At 43.6% G+C, this 19,462-nt stretch overlaps 1 protein-coding gene across 2 annotated transcripts in view; it reads left to right on the plus strand.

Annotated features, from left to right (window-relative positions):
• The window catches only part of MAGED1 (MAGE family member D1), a 63,677-nt gene extending 44,576 nt beyond the window's left edge, over positions 1–19,101 (plus strand). The window contains exons 1-13 of one of the 2 annotated variants that reach the window (XM_072956041.1): positions 12,262–12,437; positions 12,971–13,044; positions 13,754–14,482; positions 15,141–15,809; positions 15,933–15,996; positions 16,226–16,305; positions 16,499–16,590; positions 16,824–16,903; positions 16,995–17,037; positions 17,300–17,362; positions 17,942–18,056; positions 18,295–18,680; positions 18,893–19,101. In XM_072956041.1, the coding sequence (XP_072812142.1) occupies positions 13,000–13,044; positions 13,754–14,482; positions 15,141–15,809; positions 15,933–15,996; positions 16,226–16,305; positions 16,499–16,590; positions 16,824–16,903; positions 16,995–17,037; positions 17,300–17,362; positions 17,942–18,056; positions 18,295–18,672 (2,358 nt within the window). In that variant the 5' untranslated portion in view covers positions 12,262–12,437; positions 12,971–12,999 and the 3' untranslated portion in view covers positions 18,673–18,680; positions 18,893–19,101. Of the gene's footprint in view, positions 1–12,261; positions 12,438–12,970; positions 13,045–13,753; positions 14,483–15,140; positions 15,810–15,932; positions 15,997–16,225; positions 16,306–16,498; positions 16,591–16,823; positions 16,904–16,994; positions 17,038–17,299; positions 17,363–17,941; positions 18,057–18,294; positions 18,681–18,892 lie in introns of those variants that run through there. The other variant, XM_072956042.1, reaches the window with a different exon arrangement.
• Positions 19,102–19,462: the final 361 nt, after the last annotated feature.

The raw sequence follows: 19,462 nt of genomic DNA on the forward strand, positions 1-19,462 counted from the left end.
TTTTTTATTTCTAGCATTTTCTTCTGATTCTTTCTCAGGATTTCCATCTCTCTACTTATATTACCCATCTGTGCTTGCATGTTGTTAGCTTTATTCATTAGCTCCTTTAACATATCAACTATGGTTAAATTTCCTGTCTAATAATGCCAGCAGCTCTGTCATATCTGAGTCTGATGCTTGCTTTATCTCTTCAGACTTTTTCTTCTTGCCATTTGGTGTGCCTTGTAAGTTTTTGTTGAAAGCTGGACATGTTTTAGGTAATAGGAACTGAGATAGAGAGGCCTCTAGTGTGAAGATTTATGTTAGTCTTGCTAAGAGTTGGGCTTTGTTTAAAGTTTACTTTAGCAATAGGTGACAGAGGCTTCACATTCCTCTAGTGCCCTTGATTTTTTTATTGAAGTATAATCAGTTTACAGTGTTATGTTAGTCTTTGGTGTATAGCTTGGTGATTCAGTTATACACACACATATATTTTTTCATATTCCTTTCCACCATAGATTACAAGACATTGAATATAGTTCCCTGTGCTGTATAGTAGGACCTTGTTGTTTATCCCTAGTGTCTTTGATTTTTGTCTCCTTTTTTGACTTTGGGCTTCCTTAGAGAGTCATCTTGTAAGTCATTCAGCTATAATCCACTGTTATTATACTGGAGCTCTGTTGGTATGGTGTCATGGTGTGGGAGAAAGGGAGTATTTTCTAATATTCCAATTAAATCACAGTGTTTTAGTAGGTCTTTGACTCAGGCTTATGACCTTTACAGGTATTTCTTCTTGTATAGCCCCCCCCACTCTCCCCCTACATTAGATGAGACAGGAAAGCTAGAACACGGCTGGAGTGAGAAGAAAAATGTCCTTCCTTCATGGCTATAGGACAAGGCTCTGGTAGTCTCTCCTCTTGGAAAGTAGACCTTTGTTATGGTGAAGGCTCAGGGCATATTCCACAAGGATATTCACAAGGACTCTTCCCCTCCTCTGTCTTTCTTGGATCTTTACCATAAGAAACTGGTGAGATTCCTGGAAATAAAACCCATGAAAGTGTGCTTCCCCCACAAGACTACCACTCCCAGGAGTTTCTCACTCTCACTCTGGTTCACACTCAACTTCTAGCAGTCTTTCAGAAGTTTCTTTCAGAGTACCTACAAGTTTATGGCTTCAGTGGCTTCTGCTTTAGGTAAGCATATCTCATCTGTGACTCTTGATTCGCCTGCCCCTCAATATTTCAGGATGTTTGTTTGCTCTGAAACCTCATTTCTCTGTCGGGTCCAAGAAAAAGTCATTGAGTTTTAGTTTATTCAGCTTTTTGTTGTTGTTAGCACTTCTTTTCAAGGCTGTACCTCTAGTCTCACATTCATTCTGTTGAAAGGAAAAGCAAAAAAGAAGCAAGGAGTCAGTAAATATTGTGGGTTCCTGTAAAAAGGAGAAACAGAGACCTTATATTCCAGGATGGGAAGAGAACCTAGATAGGTTTGTAGGATCCTCTAGCATTGTGTCCTGGTGCCTCACTTCCAGGATAAAGCCAGGAAGAGGACAAGACCACAAAATAGAAGTGGTTGTGTGGTGTCTATAGGCATTCGGAGCTTTAGGCTTCCTCATATGGTTCCTCTCAGCTCAGGATATCATGGGAGTATAAGAGGAATATGTTAAGTAAAGACAGTCTCACAGGGATGAACAATCCCCAGCATATGATAGAGGCAGCAGAATAGTTCCTATGTATATGAGTTGTTTATACATCACACCCTCAGAGACAGTCAGACCTTCGGGGGGCTTTGTAGTAAAGAATGAGGCTCAACTCAACAGCTACCTGCTTGGACAAACTTTGATGAACCAGATATGACAGCATGTAATGCCAGGATGCATATGTGATACTCAACATACATCACCCATCCTGGTGTTTTGACATATAAGATACCATAACTTAGATATAACTCTAATGAATGGGGTGAGAGGAACTCCATCCACACTGATGGAGTTGAGTTTCAACCACTCAGTAGATTGGGAACTTGACATAGAATTCAAGTTGAGTTGCAGAGAAAAAGAAACCTTACATTTCCTGCATACCTAAATTTGTCAGAGAATATTCATACCCGATGAACAACCAGGAGCAGAAAGTATGTGATAAATGCTGAGTATCCTAAACAAATTTATCTCTTCAAAATGCAGAGCATGTGGCACTTACTAGTTGAAAACCACAGTGGTCTTACCTCCAGGCAAGAGTGATGTCCTGTGAGAAATGACCTCTGGCACTTCGGTGGGTACCAAATGCAAAGGGAGCTGGGGATTTGAGAAGAAGAAAAAGGGAGAACTTCTAAAATTAAGCCTTCTTTTCTCTGCAGAGTGAAATCTGCCATTAGTGAAGTGTGATTCCCCATCACTTTTCCCCCTCTTCCTCTTCCACCCCGCTTCCCTCTGCTCCCTTTCCCCTTCCTCCTCTCTGCCCTTCTTATTTCAAACACTTCTCTTTTCTCCCTCGTTATTTTCTCTTCCTCCCTCTTCCTCTTTTTCTTCCTTCTCCTTGTTTATTTTCCTTTCTTCTTCATCTACCTGGAATCTCTCTGTCTGCTTCCACCTCTCTCACACTCTTCCGTCCTACATCTCTTTTCCCTTCTGCATTCTACTTCCTTTTTCTCTTTCCTCCTGCTTTTTAAATTTCAACTTAGTATCCATTCTTTCTGCATTCTCTTATTTCTCCTTATCTTAATCATACCATTTACTTGCAACTGCTATTTCACTTATTCTTTTTATTTTTTACATAGTCTTTTTGTTTAGCTTTTTTGTGGTGGGGGGAGGTAATGAGTTTATTTATTTATTTTTAGAGGAGGTACTGGGGATTGAACTCGGGACCTCATGCATGCTAAGCATGGACTTTACCACTTAAGCTATACCCTCTCCCCACTTATTTCTTTTATTCCTGTTTTCTTTGTGCTTCTTTCCTTCCTCCCTCTCTTCCTCACCATCTCGTCTCTTTTCAATTTTTCTCTCACTGTTACTCCCTCTCTTCATGCTCCCTTCTAACAAGAAGATGATGAAAATTGAAAGAATAAAATGGAATCAAGACATACTTAAAATGGTAAAATCAACAGAAATAGGTGATGGGTTAGATTTGGTGAAAAGGCAGAGAGAGATATGAATAATGGTAAGTAAAATAGGAAGAGAAATAAACTACTGAACATGATGTTTAGAAACTAATTAAAAAGCAACAAACATTCTAAACTGTGAAGTGGTAAAGTCATTTCAAGAAAAAGAAAGAGTTGTTATTTATTGAGATTATGACCCAATATTGTCTAGATGTTTCAGCAAGTTATATAAGACATCAAAATAAGTGCAATATATATAGCAAAATAAGTGATCAAATTATTTTTATTGAATGATTTTAAATTAGAAATCTCAATAGTTACAATAAAAAAATACTAAAATTAGGAACTTCCTCTTCCAGTAGAAAGGAGTAAATCAGATAGATGTACTTTTCCCTGTTTGTCCCTGGGCATTATGTATAAACCAAACATGGTTAGACCCTGAAAGTAGGAATTAAGATGGCATACTCTCTAGGGAACTTGGATACCAAGCAATGACATGGTGGTGAGTTTCCTGGGTTTTCTTTTGCCACATATATCCCAGACCAGATGCTGGAGAAGCTGGCAAACTGGAAACACCATAGGGCACACACACACACACACACACAAACAGCTCCAATATAAGTTTAATCTCTCTATATCCGAAAGACAAAGGCACCATAGTGAGACCAGAAAAAATTTTTTAGACAATAAGTCCTCTACTTTAGCTAAATACCAGAAGAAAAACTGGCCCCACCCCTACTAGCAAAAGCCGACTAGAGACCCTGTACTTCTACTCTTGCCAGGCTGTACTGAGGTCTCAAATCTCCTGACGGAATGTTAGAGAAGGGTGAATGGGAAGTGGGAACAGCCCAATCCCCACAATGTTAGAGACCATGTGGGGAGCCTGGATCTTCTCTAATGGGTGATAATGAGATACTCCTCCCCTTAACCATTGGGGTCATGTCCGAAGAAGACCTAGTGGAGAGTCAGGATTTTATCAGCACCAAGCACTAGCAGTGATACACATTCCTCATGTAATTAGGCATCCAAGTCTCCCCCAGTCAGGGTGGTATCAGTAGAAGCTTAATATGGAGCTGGAACTCTCACTTAGCCCTCAGTAACAAGGAGCCCCTCTCTCCCAGGTGTCAATGAAGGCTGAGTGAGAATGTGGACTTCCACCCACATGTGATAAAACAGAAGATTTAATAAGATTCAAATCCTTATGTCATAAGATGCAAAATACCCTGGATGCAATTGAAAATCACTTGTCATGTCAAGAATTGTGATAATCACAACTTGAATGAGAAAAGACAGCCAACACACACCACCACCAAGATGACACAGATATTAGAATCATCTACAAGGGTTTTTGAACAGCCATGATAAAAATGTTTCAGTGAGCAGTTGTTCATAGAGCATGTAAAAGAATAGAAAGTCTTAGCAAAGAAATAGAAAGTCTCCAAAAGAAATAGAAGGTATAAAGAAGAATCAAAAAGAAATTTAAGACTGAAAAATCCAGTAAATGAACTTAATTAATAGATGAACTCAACAGCAGTACCAATAGATGAGCTCAGTAGCAGAATAAGATGACAGAAGAATGAATTAGTGAACTTGAAGGTGGAATGATAAAAATTATCATATCTGACAGAGAGAAAATAGGCTGAAAAACAAAAGTAAACAACCTCAGGCACTTCTTGGACCATTGCAAAAGATCTAACATAGGTGTCATCATATGGGCTGAAAAAGTGTCTGAAAATTTCCCAAATTTGGAAAAAAGCATAATCAGACATATTCAAGAAGCTGAGCAAACTTCAAACAGGATACAGTCAAAGAAATTCACACCTAGACACATCATTTTCAAACTTCTGAAAGCTAAAGGGAGAAATAAAAAAATCTTAAAAGGCACCAGAGAGAGAAATGACCCTTTATCTGTAGAAGAACACCAGATCGGTGACAGCAGATTTCTCATTAGAAACCATAGAAGCCATAACATTTTTCAAGTGCCACAAGAAACAAACTGTCAACATGGAATTATCTACCCAATGAAAATATTCTTCAGTAATGAAGAGAAGGAAATCAAAACATTTTCAGAAGACAGAAAACTAACAGGATTTGTCACCAACCTACTTACCCTAAAATAATGGCTGAATAGAAGTTCTTGAAAAAGAGAAAATGATAAAAGAATCTTGGACCATCAGTAAGAAAGAAAGGATAATAAAAAGAATAAAATAAAGGTAAACATAATAGGCTTTCCTTTTCCTCTTGAGTTATCTTAAATTATGTTTGATGATTGAAGAATTATACCACTGTTGTTCTCAATGTATGTACAGGAAGTATTTAAGACAATTTTATATATATATATATATATATATATATATATATATATATATATATATATATATAAATTATATTATGAATTTATATTATAAATGATGGTAAAAACATGTAAACAAAGTTAGGTTTCTGTACTTCACTAAACTGGTAGAATGTTCCATGAGTGGATTGTGATACATGACATACATATACTTATAGCACCTGTAGCAACCACTAAAAAAAGTCTATGAAAAGCTATGCACTCAGAAATGTTGTTGATAAATCAAAACAGAATTTGTCTTACTCCATGTGGGCTGCTATAACAAAATACCACAGACTAGGTAGCTTATAAACAACAGAAATTTGTTTCTCACAGTTCTGGAAGCTGAGAAGTCCAATATCAAGACATCAGTGTGGTCTCATTTGGTGAGGGCCCTCTTCCTGGTTTAGAGTGGGTACCTGCTCACTGTGTCCTCAAATGGTGGAAGGGGCTAGAGATCATTCTGGAGCCTCTGAGACACTAATTCCATTCAGGAGGGCTCCACTTTCATAACTAAAGCACCTCCCAAAAGCCCATCTCCTAAATCTATCATCTTTTGGGATTAAGATTTCAACATACAAAGTTTCAAGGGACACAAACATTCAGACCATAGCATTATTCTATGTAAAAGTTTAACCCACAGGAAGGCCTGAAAAAGAAAACAGAGAAATAAAAAACAGAGGAAAAGCCCCATAAAACAAAAAACAAAAAAGGCAGACCTATTAAGCCCTAATATATCAACAACGAAAATCTATGTAAATGGTTTAAATACATCAATTAAAAGACAGAGATTGGCAGAGTAGATAAACAAACATTACCAAATTATACACTGTTTATAAGAAGCTCAGTTCAAATATAAGGATAAAAGTAGGTTGAAAGTAAAAAGATGTTAAAATATATGTCATACAAATACTAATCAAAAGAGAGCAGGCGTGGTGGTATTAATAATAACATAGACTTCAGAACGAGGGTATAGAAGAACTCAATAGCATCAGCCAACAGGATCTAACTGATATAGAACATTCTACCCAACAACAACAGAATACACAAAACTCTGATGAAGAAATCAAAGAAGATCAATAGAAGAGACATACTGTATTCAGGGATTAGAAGAATCGATGTAGAAAAGATGTTAATTCTCCCTAAATTGATACAAGTTGAGTGCACTTGATATCAAAATCACAGCAAGATGTTTTGCAGAGATAGATTATTCCAAAATATGTGGGAAAACAGAAGAACTATAATAATAGATAAAATAATTCTGAAAAAGAAAAAATAAAATTCTGTGCAACTTCAAGACTATTGTATAGCTACAATAATCAAGACTATTGTGGCATTGATAGATGAATAAACACATAGACCAATGGGCCAAAACAGAGAACTCAGAAATAGCCTCACACAAGTATGACTGACCAACTGATTTTTAACAAAGTTGCAAAAATAATTCAATGGGTGGATTGTCTTTTAAACAAATAGTGCTGGGATGATTCGATGGATATTCGTAGCTCTGCCTCTTCCATTCCCCTAAATGAAAATTGACCTGGGCCTCACATCTCACTCAAAATTTAAATCCAAATTTTGATAGACTTCCATATGAAAGTTAAAACCATAAAACTTTTAGAGTATAATATAGGATAAACTCTTCAGATCCTAGGATTTGTTCAAAAGGTCTTAGAAATGACACAAAACCCACAATCTTTAAAAGGAAAAAAAAATCAATATATTGGGCTGCCTCAAAAATTTGCCATGTGACTGTTAAGAATTTGAAAGCTACACACTGGGAGAGAATATTTGCAAGCCATATATCTGACAAAGGACTTGTACATAAAATATATAAATTCTCAAGGTTCAATGCTTTTTTAAAAGGACAGAAAAATACCAAACAATTCAATTAGAAAATGGACAAAGGATATGAGGAAACATTTCACTGAAGAGGATATATTGATGGCAAATAAGCACGTGTTTAAAATGTTCAACATCATTAGCCATTAGGGAAATGTAAAGTGGAACCACAATGAGTTATTATTTTACATTGATCAGAATGACTAAAAAATACAACAGATGCTGGCAAGGATTTGGAGAAAATCCACTCACACATTGTTGGTGGGAATGTAAAATGATACAATCACTCTGGGAAAGTTTGGCAAGTTTTTTACAAAACTAATATGTTCTTATTACACAATCCAGCAATTGCACTCTTGGGCATTTATCCCAGAGAAATGAGAACTTACGTTCATAGAAAAAATTATACAAAAATGGTGATAGGAGCTTATTCTAAGAGCCCAAACTAGAAACCACCCAGATGTCCTTCAGTGGGTGAATGGTTAAACCACCTATGTATGGCACGTCTATACCATGGAATAGTACACAGCAATAAAAAGGGAAAACACAACTTGGGTGTATCTCACAGGTATTATGCTGAGTGAAAAAAGTCTCTCAAAATGTGACGTATTGTATGATTCTAATTTTATAACCTTCTTGAAATGTTAAAATTATATGATAGAGGGATAACCCATTCATGGCTCCCAAGGGTTAGAGATAGTGGAGGGAATGGCAGTGAGTGTGACTATAAAGGGGTAGTACAGGGAAATATTTGTGGTGATGGAATAGTTCTGTATCTTGATTGCTGTGGTAATTACTGTGGAAACCTCCACTTGTCATAAAGTGACATAAAACTATACACACATGTTACGCCAATGTTGATTTCCTGGTTTTGCTGTTGTATTACAGTTACAAAGATGTGCCAATTGGGGGAAGCGGCTGAAGGATACATAGAACTTCTCTGTATTATCTTTGCAATATTCTGTGTATCTATAATTAATTTAAAATTTTGTTTTAACATTTTAAAGTAGCACAATTAATACAATAATTTGCTAAGAGCTGCCAACCCAGCTGTATTTCAAAAATCATGCCATAAATTTTAGCTGATTGGATCCCATTGCTGCCACCACTGAACACTGGATACCGGTTGCTGCCCTTGGCCCTGCTACCTATGCTGCTCCTAGAAACTGGATTTTTTTGTGGTTCCTCATCCCACTGCCACAGATAATGGCATTGAATTCCATCACGGCATCTTTGAAGCACTCTTTTCAGATCAAGTCTTAAGTTGGAATTATGACTGTGCAGTAAAAGACTTGACTGGGCAGGTCTGGGATGTTCAAACCCTGTGCATTCCAAAAAATTTCTGCATATTCCAAAGAAAGGCCCAGCTCTTGACAAGCTCCTGGGAGATAACCTCTAATCCTTTGGCATATAATGCCTGATGAAAGTTTTTTGCTCACCTGGGGCTTTGGGCCACATCAGATGGTTTATGTTAACAGTTTGATTTATAGTAGGGCCTTGAGCCTTGTGATGTTAGTTTGACCTCTGCACAGGCTGAAGAATAAGGTCAGCCACCTGGGTGTCCCATGCCTACCTGACTGACCTCCAGTAAAATTCCAGGCACCAAGGCTCAGGCGAGCTTTCCTGGTTGTCACACATCTTGCTGGGAGAATTAAGCACTGGCCATAAAACTCCACTGAGAGAGAAGCTCATCCTGGTCTCTCCTGGACTCTGTCCTATGTGCCTTTTAGCTTTGTGAATTTAAATCAGTGTCCTTTTATTGTAATAAACCGTAGCCATGAGTATAACACCTTTTCTGAGTTCTGTGAGTGCATCTAATGAGTCACTGAACCTGAGGATGGTCTTCAGGACCCCACCACAGTGGTAAATTCTAGATCACATTCTCTTAGCTGCTAAGAGAATGTGAAAGGGTGAATATCTGACCTTTGTGGCTCTTGCATTTGGAACTGTTATGTAATATAGAGTATACACATTGTATTACCTTACTGAAATGTAAAAAAAAAATTTGCAATACTTCTAGCCCTAAGGGATTTCAGTAAGCATCTGTAGGACTGTATAAAATGAAGTCCCCCAATAATCAAGACAAAGACAGACAACAAAAGAAAAATAGGTAAAAGATTTAACACAAGTGCTTTACAAAAGAAATCAAGTAGGTTCATTAATATATGAATATGTGTTCCATTACTTATCAGAAATATAAGTTAAAACCACAAGGAGATACCAATAAAATACACATCAGATTGGCAGAAAATTGGGAAAGTCTTATAACACCAAACACTGTAGAGTATGTCAGTCTTACTCCTGGACATCTGATGTCATGGGATTAAAAATGTTAAGCTTTAAAATACAAGGATATATGTACAAGTATTTAATTGCAATGTTGTTGGCATGTGCCCCCTTCCCCAAAAAACACCTGCAACTAAAATGAATGACCATCAGTGAGGGAATAGTTAAATACATTGTAGTCCATCCCTATTGTGGAATATTATGCAGCAATGTAAAAGGATGAACAAGAGGTAGACTAGTATTAACTAAGAAAAATCAGACGCATTAAAGTATATATAATATCTTAACTTTTGTAAAACAATTTAAAAAGGACTTTTTGAATATGGACAGATAGAAAAATGGTTATTTGAAATGTATATCTGACAGATAAGGGTAGAGGTGAAAGAAAGGAGTGGGTAGCATTAAGTAAAAATGCAATTTATGGTATAATCCCACTATGTAAGAATATATATGCATAAAGTTATATGAAAAGGTAACATCAAAATCTTAATAGCAGTTATCTGAAGGTGGTGAGATTTGGAGTGGTGGTTACTTAATATCTAAAATATTTAGGTAATATTTGAATTTTTAATGATGATATGCATTATTTATGTAATGAGGAAAAGTAAGTGAATTCATCACAGGAAAGAAAAAGGAATGCCTCTCGGGTTCTGCACTTAAGCAACAGGGTGGATGGTGAGATTCATTCGTTCATTAAACAGATATTTTTTCAGCATATAAAATATGCCAAGCATCATTTTAGGTGCTAGGGATACAGCAATGAATAAAGCAAACAAAAATCCATCTCCCTTAAAGGTTTTTATTCTAATGGAGAGAGAAGGTCATTACTAAAGGAGAAACACAATCCTTGGTGAGGAGGGAGATATACAAAGGAATCACTTCGGGACCCGTTAATTGTAAAAATACTGAGACCTATCCAATTGCAGAAATGAGGTAGGCAGTTGGATTACGGATCTAGAATTCATAGATCAAGTCGAGACTGGAGATACAGATATGGGAGCAAAAAGCATATAAAATGGTGTTTCAGACCTCCTTTCCTGAGTCTGATCACGTCCCAGTGCAGACACTTTACAGAGGAAGGGCTGAGGAAAACAGGCAGCTGACAGAGGAGGTTGCTATGCAACAGATGAGGAAAGTCATCCAGCCAGGCAGAAGTGATGTTGGCCCTTGGGGACCAAATGCTGCAGTTCCTCCTAGCATTAGCTTCCTTTCATATGTTGGCTCCTGGCAGGAGCCGATGCCAGAACAAATGTGAAATGTACAAAGATCTGCCCTGGATTTGGGGGAAGTGTCAGTTCAATTTGAGTCATTTCACATCTGTATATCATTTTCTGCCTTTTTGAGTCTCTCTAGTCATTCTGGGAGCACAGCAGCATATGTGTCCTAGGGTAGGACCCCAGTAAGTGCTTCTTTGGCTTCCCATTTTGCATATTGAGAAGCTGGGTTCACACAGCTAGTGACACACTGGCCCAGCACTCCATCCCTGGGATTGAGGCCCAGCCCTGGAAGGAACCAGGGCAAACATTTACTCTGAATCAGGGCTTGTCATGGCTCAGACACACAAGTGCCTGATTGTCCTGCCACTCTGGTGGGCACCAGAAATGCCTCAGGGGCAGCGTGTTTGTGCCACTCACAGCGAAGAAGCCTGACAGTAGGAGCAGGGAGTGGACCCCAAGGGGTAACTCCTACACCTATGGACCCACATAGAGCAGGCTGGGGCTGGGGCCTCTCCCTGTGTCCTCCCAGATGCAGAGCAAGAGCTTAGGTCTCAGAGGACACAAACCTTACTTGTTTGGACAGATGTTGACAGGGCAGGGGAGGTGGGGTGAATCTGTCGCTCAAACTGAAGAGGGGAGGGTGCCTCAGTCTCTGGGACCGGCACGAGTGGAACGTGAGTTTTAGGATCTGGAAGATCCAGGTTCACAGTCTGCATTTTCTGTGTACTGGCTCTGTGGTCTTGTCTAGATCATGCAATGTGTCTGTGCCTCAGCGTCTTGATCTGTAAAATGGAGATGCTGACATTCACTTCCTAGGGCTGCTGCGAGAGGAAAACAAGCCCCAGCATAGATCGTGCTGTGAAGTACAAGCTGTGCCTTCCCTCCCCTCCTCCCCACCTCCCCACACAAAATAAATAGCTGGAGCTGCACAAAGGGCAGGAAAGAAGCTAATGTTTATGAGTCTGGGTGCTGTTGGCGGGGGACGGGGGGGTGAAGGGGGAGAGTCATGCAGAATCACGTGGCATGCACAGACTTTTTCTACCTCCAGTAATGATGTATTCTCTCTGGTCATTCCTTTGCCTGGGTCTCAAAGTAGAAGAGTTTATTTTTATAAGGAGCCTAGCACTTGTTGCAGTTAGAGACCTCCTTAATAGTGACCTAAGTGGTGCTAGACTAGGGGGTGGAGATGCATGCCAACCTGACAGGAGGGGCCACGAGAGGGGAGGGATAGAGCAGAGACGCATTGCGGAAAAGGTAGGGGGCCGATGTGTGGGGCAAGGGGTGGGATCTAGAGGCTCAGCGCATTTGTTTGGGGGAGGGGATACAGAGGAAGGGGAGGGGCCGCTGTATACTGTCGACCTGGTTGGTGGTGGGGTGGTGTGTTGGCAAAGAGGCGGGACCGTTTCCCGCTGCACATGCGCACTACGGTCCCGGGGACGAAGCTTTTGTTGGGGAAGCGGGCGGGACTCTTATTTGGTCGGTCAGTTCTTGCGCATGCGTACAACCATCTGAGGCGGTGGGTGGTATATTAGGCCAAGAGGCGGGGTCGTCCTAGCTGCCGCGCTGGCATTTTCTCCTGGACAAGGAGAGGGTGCGGCTGCTGAGAGCCGAGCACTGCAATCCCGATCCTCTGAGTCGTGAAGAAGGGAGGCAACGAGGGGGTTGGGGTTGGGGCCTGAGGCAAGGTGAGAATTAGCCCCCAGACAGGGCATCTGCCCCCTGGTGCGGGCCCCCCATTTTTCATCCCGATCCCTTTACCCCGGATTCTGATCCCTCTTCCACTCCCCGAACCCCGATTCATACCCCTCACCCGATCCTCCCTTATTCAGAATCCCTGTTCGCTCTCTGAACCCCTCCCATCGTACAAAATCTCTACAGATTTCTCGACCTCGATCTGTACTGTTATACGATTCCTTCTGATTCGAAAACTCCATTCAATTTCCCAAATGCGAATCCCAACGCAATCCGCCTGGATTCAGAACTCATCGGCTTTCCGAACCCCGATTTGAAGCTTCTCCCCGTTGTAGCTTCTCGGGATTCAGAACATCCATCCGGACACCCATTCACTTTTCCCACTCGGATCTGGCCCGTTCTCCTCACATTCAGCACCTCATCCGTCCCCACAATGAAACCTCAAACACCACCATCCTCCCAAAATTCGTTTCTTCGCATTTGCCCTCTGGAGTATAACGCCCAACTCCTCCCCTACACCCCCCAGGCTCTGCTCTTGCCAGAGGGACAAGAACCATGGCTCAGAAAATGGACTGTGGTGCGGGCCTCCTCGGCTTCCAGGTGAGATCTCCACTTCCCACCCCACCATTTCCCTAGCCGACAGTTTCTCCCCCTGCTCCCCACCACCACCCTCTTTGGCTGTCCAAACGCCTGGATCCGATTTGGCTTTCTAGGTGCCTAGATCCCGTCATTTTTCCAAATTCCCATGGCTTCTTAAGGGGGGCGGGAGGGTCGCGTCCCTTTCCAGCCCTCAGTCCCTGCTCAGAGAAAAGGGAGACCCTGTTAGTAGTCAGGGCAATCTGCCCAGATAATGCGGGTTGGGTAAGGAACCATTTTTTTCCTATAGTCCTGATGCTTGTAGAGCTCTCTGCCGCCCCCTCCCCCAACCTCCCGCCTCCACCCTCCCTTTCTCCTGCATTCCCCACCCCCCCCCGCGACCCCCTTATTCTCCTCAACTCCTCGAGGTGGCACTCTTTCTCCACCTCCTCTTCCTGAGCGCTCCTGCCTCACTCTGCAGTGCTCTGCTCTAACCTCTCTCCTAGATCAGCACCCCCCACCACTTCGCCCCCTCCCCTCATTGCGCCCCATCCCTTGTTTAGCCCCTGCCCCACTCAGCCCCTACCACACGTTTTGTTACGGCTACACTCCTCGCAAGCCCCTAGATCTCTGCCTCAGCCCTCCTCTGTTGCACCGACCACCCCTCTGCACCTCCCCTGTGCTGCTCCTCCCCAGTCTCCCAGAGATTTATTTTTGCCCCTTGTATTTGCAGGCTGAGGCCTCTGTAGAAGACAGCACCTTGCTTATGCAGACCCTGATGGAGGCCATCCAGATCTCAGAGGCTCCACCTACTAACCAGGCCACAGCAGCTGCCAGCGGGCCGCATGCTAGTCCTCAGAGTTCACAGCCCCCAACAGCCAGTGAGATGGCTGATATGCAGGCTTTAGCAGCTACCACTAAGCCTAAGACAGCCTTTAAGGCCCAGAATGCCTCCACAAAAGGCCCAAATGCTGCCTATGATTTCTCTCAGGCTCTTAATGCCAAGGAGATTCCCAGCACCCCCCATACGGCAGCCTTTAAGTCCCAGAATGCCACCCCAAAGGGCCCAAATGCCGTCTATGATTTTTCCCAGGCAGCAACCACCAGTGAGTTAACTGCCAACAAGTCAGAGATGGCCTTTAAGGCCCAGAATGCCACTACTAAGGTGGGCCCAAATGCCGCCTACAATTTCTCTCCCTCTCTCAATGCCAGTGAGATGGTCAACACTCAGCCTAAGACAGCCTTCAAGGCTTGGAATGACACCACTAAGGCCCCGACAACTGATCCCCAGACCCAGAATGTTAATCAGGTCAAGATGGCCACTTCCCAGGCTGACATAGAGGCTGACCCAGGCCCAGGTATCTGTGAATCTGACGGTGCAGCTGCACAGACATCAGCAGATGGTTCCCAGGCTCAGAATCTGGAGTCCAGGACGATAATTCGGGGCAAGAGGACCCGCAAGGTGAGATCCCTGCTAATTCCACTTTGCTTTGGGTTCTCTCCTTTCTTCTCAGAGGTGGTTCATTTGTTCTAAACAAAACAAAACAAAATGTATATAATTGCCTGTTGTAGGTTGTAGAGGATGATAAGGTGAATGTGATCATTCCTGTCCTCTGAGTGTCCGCAGACTACTGGGGAGATGACACATGAATGCATAATGTATATAGTCTGTACGTAATTCAGTTTACATTTTGACAGTAGCCACTGTGTGTTAGGTCTTGGCCTGAGCAAGTTCACACAGGTTATCTCACTCCTTAAATCTCCAAAGTACCTCATACCAGCTAGGGGTCACAGTTTCAGCTTTACAGAGAAGGAAACTAAGTCCCCGAGAGGTGGAGTGACTTGAGTGATTTGTCCAGGGTGGTACAAGCAGAGCCAGTGGTGGACATAGGAAGAGGAGAAGCCTCAGGCCCCACCCTTGGGTTGCTTCTGGCCTGGTTCAGAGATGAAACTCCTGCCTGGAAGACAGTGAAAGACAAGCCCAGGACTCAGGGTGACCATTGGCTAGTGGGTCAGGCTGTCACTACAGGTGAGGGTTTTAGGGGGCCTTCCTGGAATAGATAAGGTGAGAACATAGAAACAGTTGGTGACCCTGACTTTCCTTCTCTTTGGTGATGCAGATTAATAACTTGAATGTGGAAGAGAACAGCAGTGGGGATCAGAGGCGGGCCCCACTGGCTCCAGGGACCTGGAGGTCTGCACCAGTTCCAGTGACCACTCAGAACCCACCTGGCGCACCCCCCAATGTGCTCTGGCAGACCCCATTGGCCTGGCAGAATCCATCAGGCTGGCAAAACCAGCCAGCCAGGCAGACCCCACCAGCACGTCAGAGCCCCCCAGCTAGGCAGACCCCACCAGCCTGGCAAAACCCAGTTGCTTGGCAGAACCCAGTGATCTGGCCGAACCCAGTGATCTGGCAGAACCCTGTGATCTGGCCAAACCCCATTGTCTGGCCTGGTCCAGTTGTCTGGCCCAACCCACTGGCCTGGCAGAATCCACATGGATGGCAGACCCCACCTGGATGGCAGACTCCACCAGGCTGGCAGGGTCCTCCAGATTGGCAAGGCCCTCCCGACTGGCCGCTACCACCTGACTGGCCATTGCCACCCGATTGGCCGCTTCCCACTGACTGGCCTCTCCCACCTGACTGGATCCCCACCGATTGGCCAGTTCCCCCTGACTGGCAGAACCTGCGCCCCTCCCCGAACCTGCGCCCCTCTCCCAACTCGCGTGCCTCACAGAACCTGGGTGCCTCACAGCCCCGAGATGTGACCCTTCTTCAGGAAAGAGTAAGAACTAAAACTCCCCAGTTACTCCTCCCCTTTTCCTCTTTCTTTCGTCGTTCCCCCGTCTATAATTCAACCAAGTGTTCTGTAATGATAACTTTAACAATTTCCTTTTTTCCTTCCCAGGCGAATAAGTTGGTCAAGTACCTGATGCTTAAAGATTACACAAAGGTGCCCATCAAGCGCTCAGGTATGCATCCAGCGCCCTCTCTCAGAGCTCTGACCTTCCCCACACTCCGTGCTCTGTGGACATCTCTTTGCTTGTAGGTCCTCTCCCTTCCAACCCCCTCCTTCCAGGGTGGGAGTCTTCCTTTTTCCCTCTCAAGGACACTGACTGTGCTTCCCTCACTGGGGCTGGCAAAGAGGTTGCCAATCTGTGGGCCCCGCTCAGCTCAGGTGCTCTCTCCTCTCTCCTCCAGAAATGCTGAGGGATATCATCCGTGAATACACTGATGTGTATCCAGAAATCATTGAACGTGCATGCTTTGTCTTGGAGAAGGTGAGAAGACAGCCTTGATGGACAGGAATGATGGGGAAAGACTCCCCTCCCAATAGATACTAGGAGAAAGTCTTGATTTCAAAGATTCATGGGATTCCTACCAGCAAGTCTCATGGGGAGGGGAGTGACCGTGTATGGGTAGCAGTTTAGGCTAGATTTTGTTATTTCATAGTCTGTTTTCTTGTCCCTGTAGAAATTTGGAATTCAGCTGAAGGAAATTGACAAGGAAGAACACCTGTACATTCTCATCAGTACCCCTGAGTCCCTGGCTGGCATACTGGGAACGTAAGATGGGAAAGGAGGTGGAATATTACCTTTCTCAGTGGTGCTTCTATCCCCAGGAGTTTCAAGTAGAAGTAGAGCAGGATCCAGGATTTGGGGTCACATAGCAGGTCACGGGCAGAGCTGGGGTAGAATTATCCCCTAGTAGAGGAATCTTGGGGAAGCTGGATGGGGAGGCTGCCTAGGCGGTTCTCATGCAAATAGCTGCTGAAAACATTTTTTTTGTACTCCTTTAGGACCAAAGACACACCCAAGCTGGGTCTCCTCTTAGTGATTCTGGGTGTCATCTTCATGAATGGCAACCGTGCCAGTGAAGGTGAGTGGCTGGACCAGCAGCTGGGGGTTGGCTTCAGCCTGATTTCCATGCTCATTTTCCGTCCCTTGTCTCCCCTTGCCTCCCATTGCAGCTGTCCTCTGGGAGGCACTACGCAAGATGGGACTGCGTCCTGGGTATGATTGGGCTCTCTCATCTCTTGCCTGTTTATATCATCCTTTGGCAACAGAGGATGGTCCCAGGATTGCATCAGCCTGGTGGTCTAGGGGAATTGGTTTGGGGAGGTACAGAGCCCAAGAATGCGACCCGGGTGGATGGGGAAATAGTCCTGACCTCTCTGCCTCTTCTCTCATCTCTGACCTCTGTGCTGGAAACCTCTTTTCTTGTCTTTGGGCAATGTCATCGTCTCTGATTATGGGTTTCTTTTTATATTCTCAGGGTGAGGCATCCCCTCCTTGGAGATCTGAGGAAACTTCTCACTTACGAGTTTGTAAAGCAAAAGTAAGTAATACCTAAATGGTTTTGTGTGGTCCCCATGAAGTCTGTGTGCTGATCAGCCTCAGAAATCCACCCCTGTGCTCCTTTTTTATATTCACTCTACCAATGCATACAGAAAAACATGTGTACTTAGGAGTATTTATTGAATATACTCCTTGTGGTTGGATTTTTCTGCAGCATAGTTATCTTGTAAGTGAAGCCTGTCCACCACGCCCACTGTAGATATTTCCAGGGCTGGACTTGACTGAGGCTTTTGCAGTGGGCTTATCTGTGGTTCAATGACAAGATGACAAGAACCTGGAGCTAGAGCTGGGGCGGAGGAGGTAACATTAAGTGTTGTCCTTTCTATGACTCTACACAAGCTCCCCCTCCCGCTCTAGGGGACTGCTTGGTATAGAAGCACTGGCCCAGGAATTCGAAGGCCTGATAATTAGAGGGTAAATAATCTGTATTTAGGAATGAGTCTGGGTTGGGGGGGGAGTTGCTACCTGAAATCTGGGGTGTCAAAATCTAGGATTATTACACATTGATGGGCTATAATTCTGGCTGGGTAGAGGCAAAGACCTTTCTGCTCTTTCTAAGGTACCTAGACTACAGACGAGTGCCCAACAGCAACCCTCCTGAGTATGAGTTCCTCTGGGGCCTCCGTTCCTACCATGAGACTAGCAAGATGAAAGTGTTGCGGTTCATTGCAGAGGTAATAGAGGGACTGCTCCAGACTTGATAGGTCAAGGGATGAGGTGTGATTGATGGGAAAAGTCCAGAGCAGGAATGAGATCTTAGGGATCGCACCTTGTAGGTGCCACATTACTGGTGGTATTTGTTGTTGTTACTGTGTGAACAGTAACACAAAGCAGGGCACTAAATATATAGCAGGTGTGTCATAAATATTAATTTAGAGTGTTATGGATTTTATTTTCTATTCCTCATCTCAGGTTCAGAAAAGAGACCCTCGCGACTGGACTGCACAGTTTATGGAGGCTGCAGACGAGGCCTTGGATGCTTTAGATGCTGCTGCAGCCGAGGCCGAGGCCAGGGCTGAGGCGAGAACCCGCATGGGGATTGGAGATGAGGCTGTATCTGGGCCCTGGAGCTGGGATGACATTGAGTTTGAGCTACTGACCTGGGATGAGGAAGGAGATTTTGGAGATCCCTGGTCCAGAATCCCGTTTACCTTCTGGGCCAGATACCACCAGAATGCCCGCTCCAGATTTCCTCAGACCTTCGCGGGCCCCATTATTGGCCCTGGTGGTACGGCCAGTGCCAACTTCGCTGCCAACTTTGGTGCCATTGGTTTCTTCTGGGTTGAGTGAGATGTTGGGTAGGTATATCACTTTGGATTGGGCATTTAGGGTCATTGGGAGATACAGAGTCCATGGGAGTGTGTTTGTGTGCTGTAGCTGAGAGTTCTGGGAAATCCATGGTGGGGAGATGAGAGAAGTTTGGGGAAGCACTATTTGGTATGTATCTCCCTTCCTATTTGATATATACTATTGATTTTTAATGTTTTTTTTTTCATTTTTGTGTTCACAGATATTGCTAATCAATTGCAATAGTCTTTCCCCTGAGTGAGGCTGAAGCCTCAGAATCCTTCTGAACACAGCTATCTAGAGAGCCACATCCTGTTGACTGAAAGTGGCATGCAAAATGAATTTATTTGCTGTTCCTTGTCTATTGCTTTTTCCCCCTTGTGTGCTGTCAAGTTTTGGTATCAGAAATAAACGTTGAAACGGCAGAGTGAATTAGATGTGCTCCCTGGTTTTTTTTTTCCTGCATTTAGGGAGAGATCAACATGTTTCTATGGGAGAGATGGGGGTGGGGGGGCTCAGTGCTAGCCAGATCAGCTTTCTGGCTAATGGCTTGAGCAACAAAGGAGGAACTGATGAACACAAATGTTAATGAGGTCCAAGAAAAAGTGTGGTTGATCTAATAAATATCACTTAAGTGACTCATCTGTGACAGATATGCAGCTAGGTGTTTTGCAGTGACATTGAAAGATGAAATAATGAGAGGGTGTAGGTGGTCAGACAGTTGCATTTAGGAAGACAGAAGAGATAGAACTCTGGATGATGATAAAGTTCAAAGAGTGGGTGGTTGAAGGGG

Source organism: Vicugna pacos, chromosome X (genome assembly GCF_048564905.1).
Source record: "Vicugna pacos chromosome X, VicPac4, whole genome shotgun sequence".
NCBI lineage: Eukaryota > Metazoa > Chordata > Mammalia > Artiodactyla > Camelidae > Vicugna > Vicugna pacos.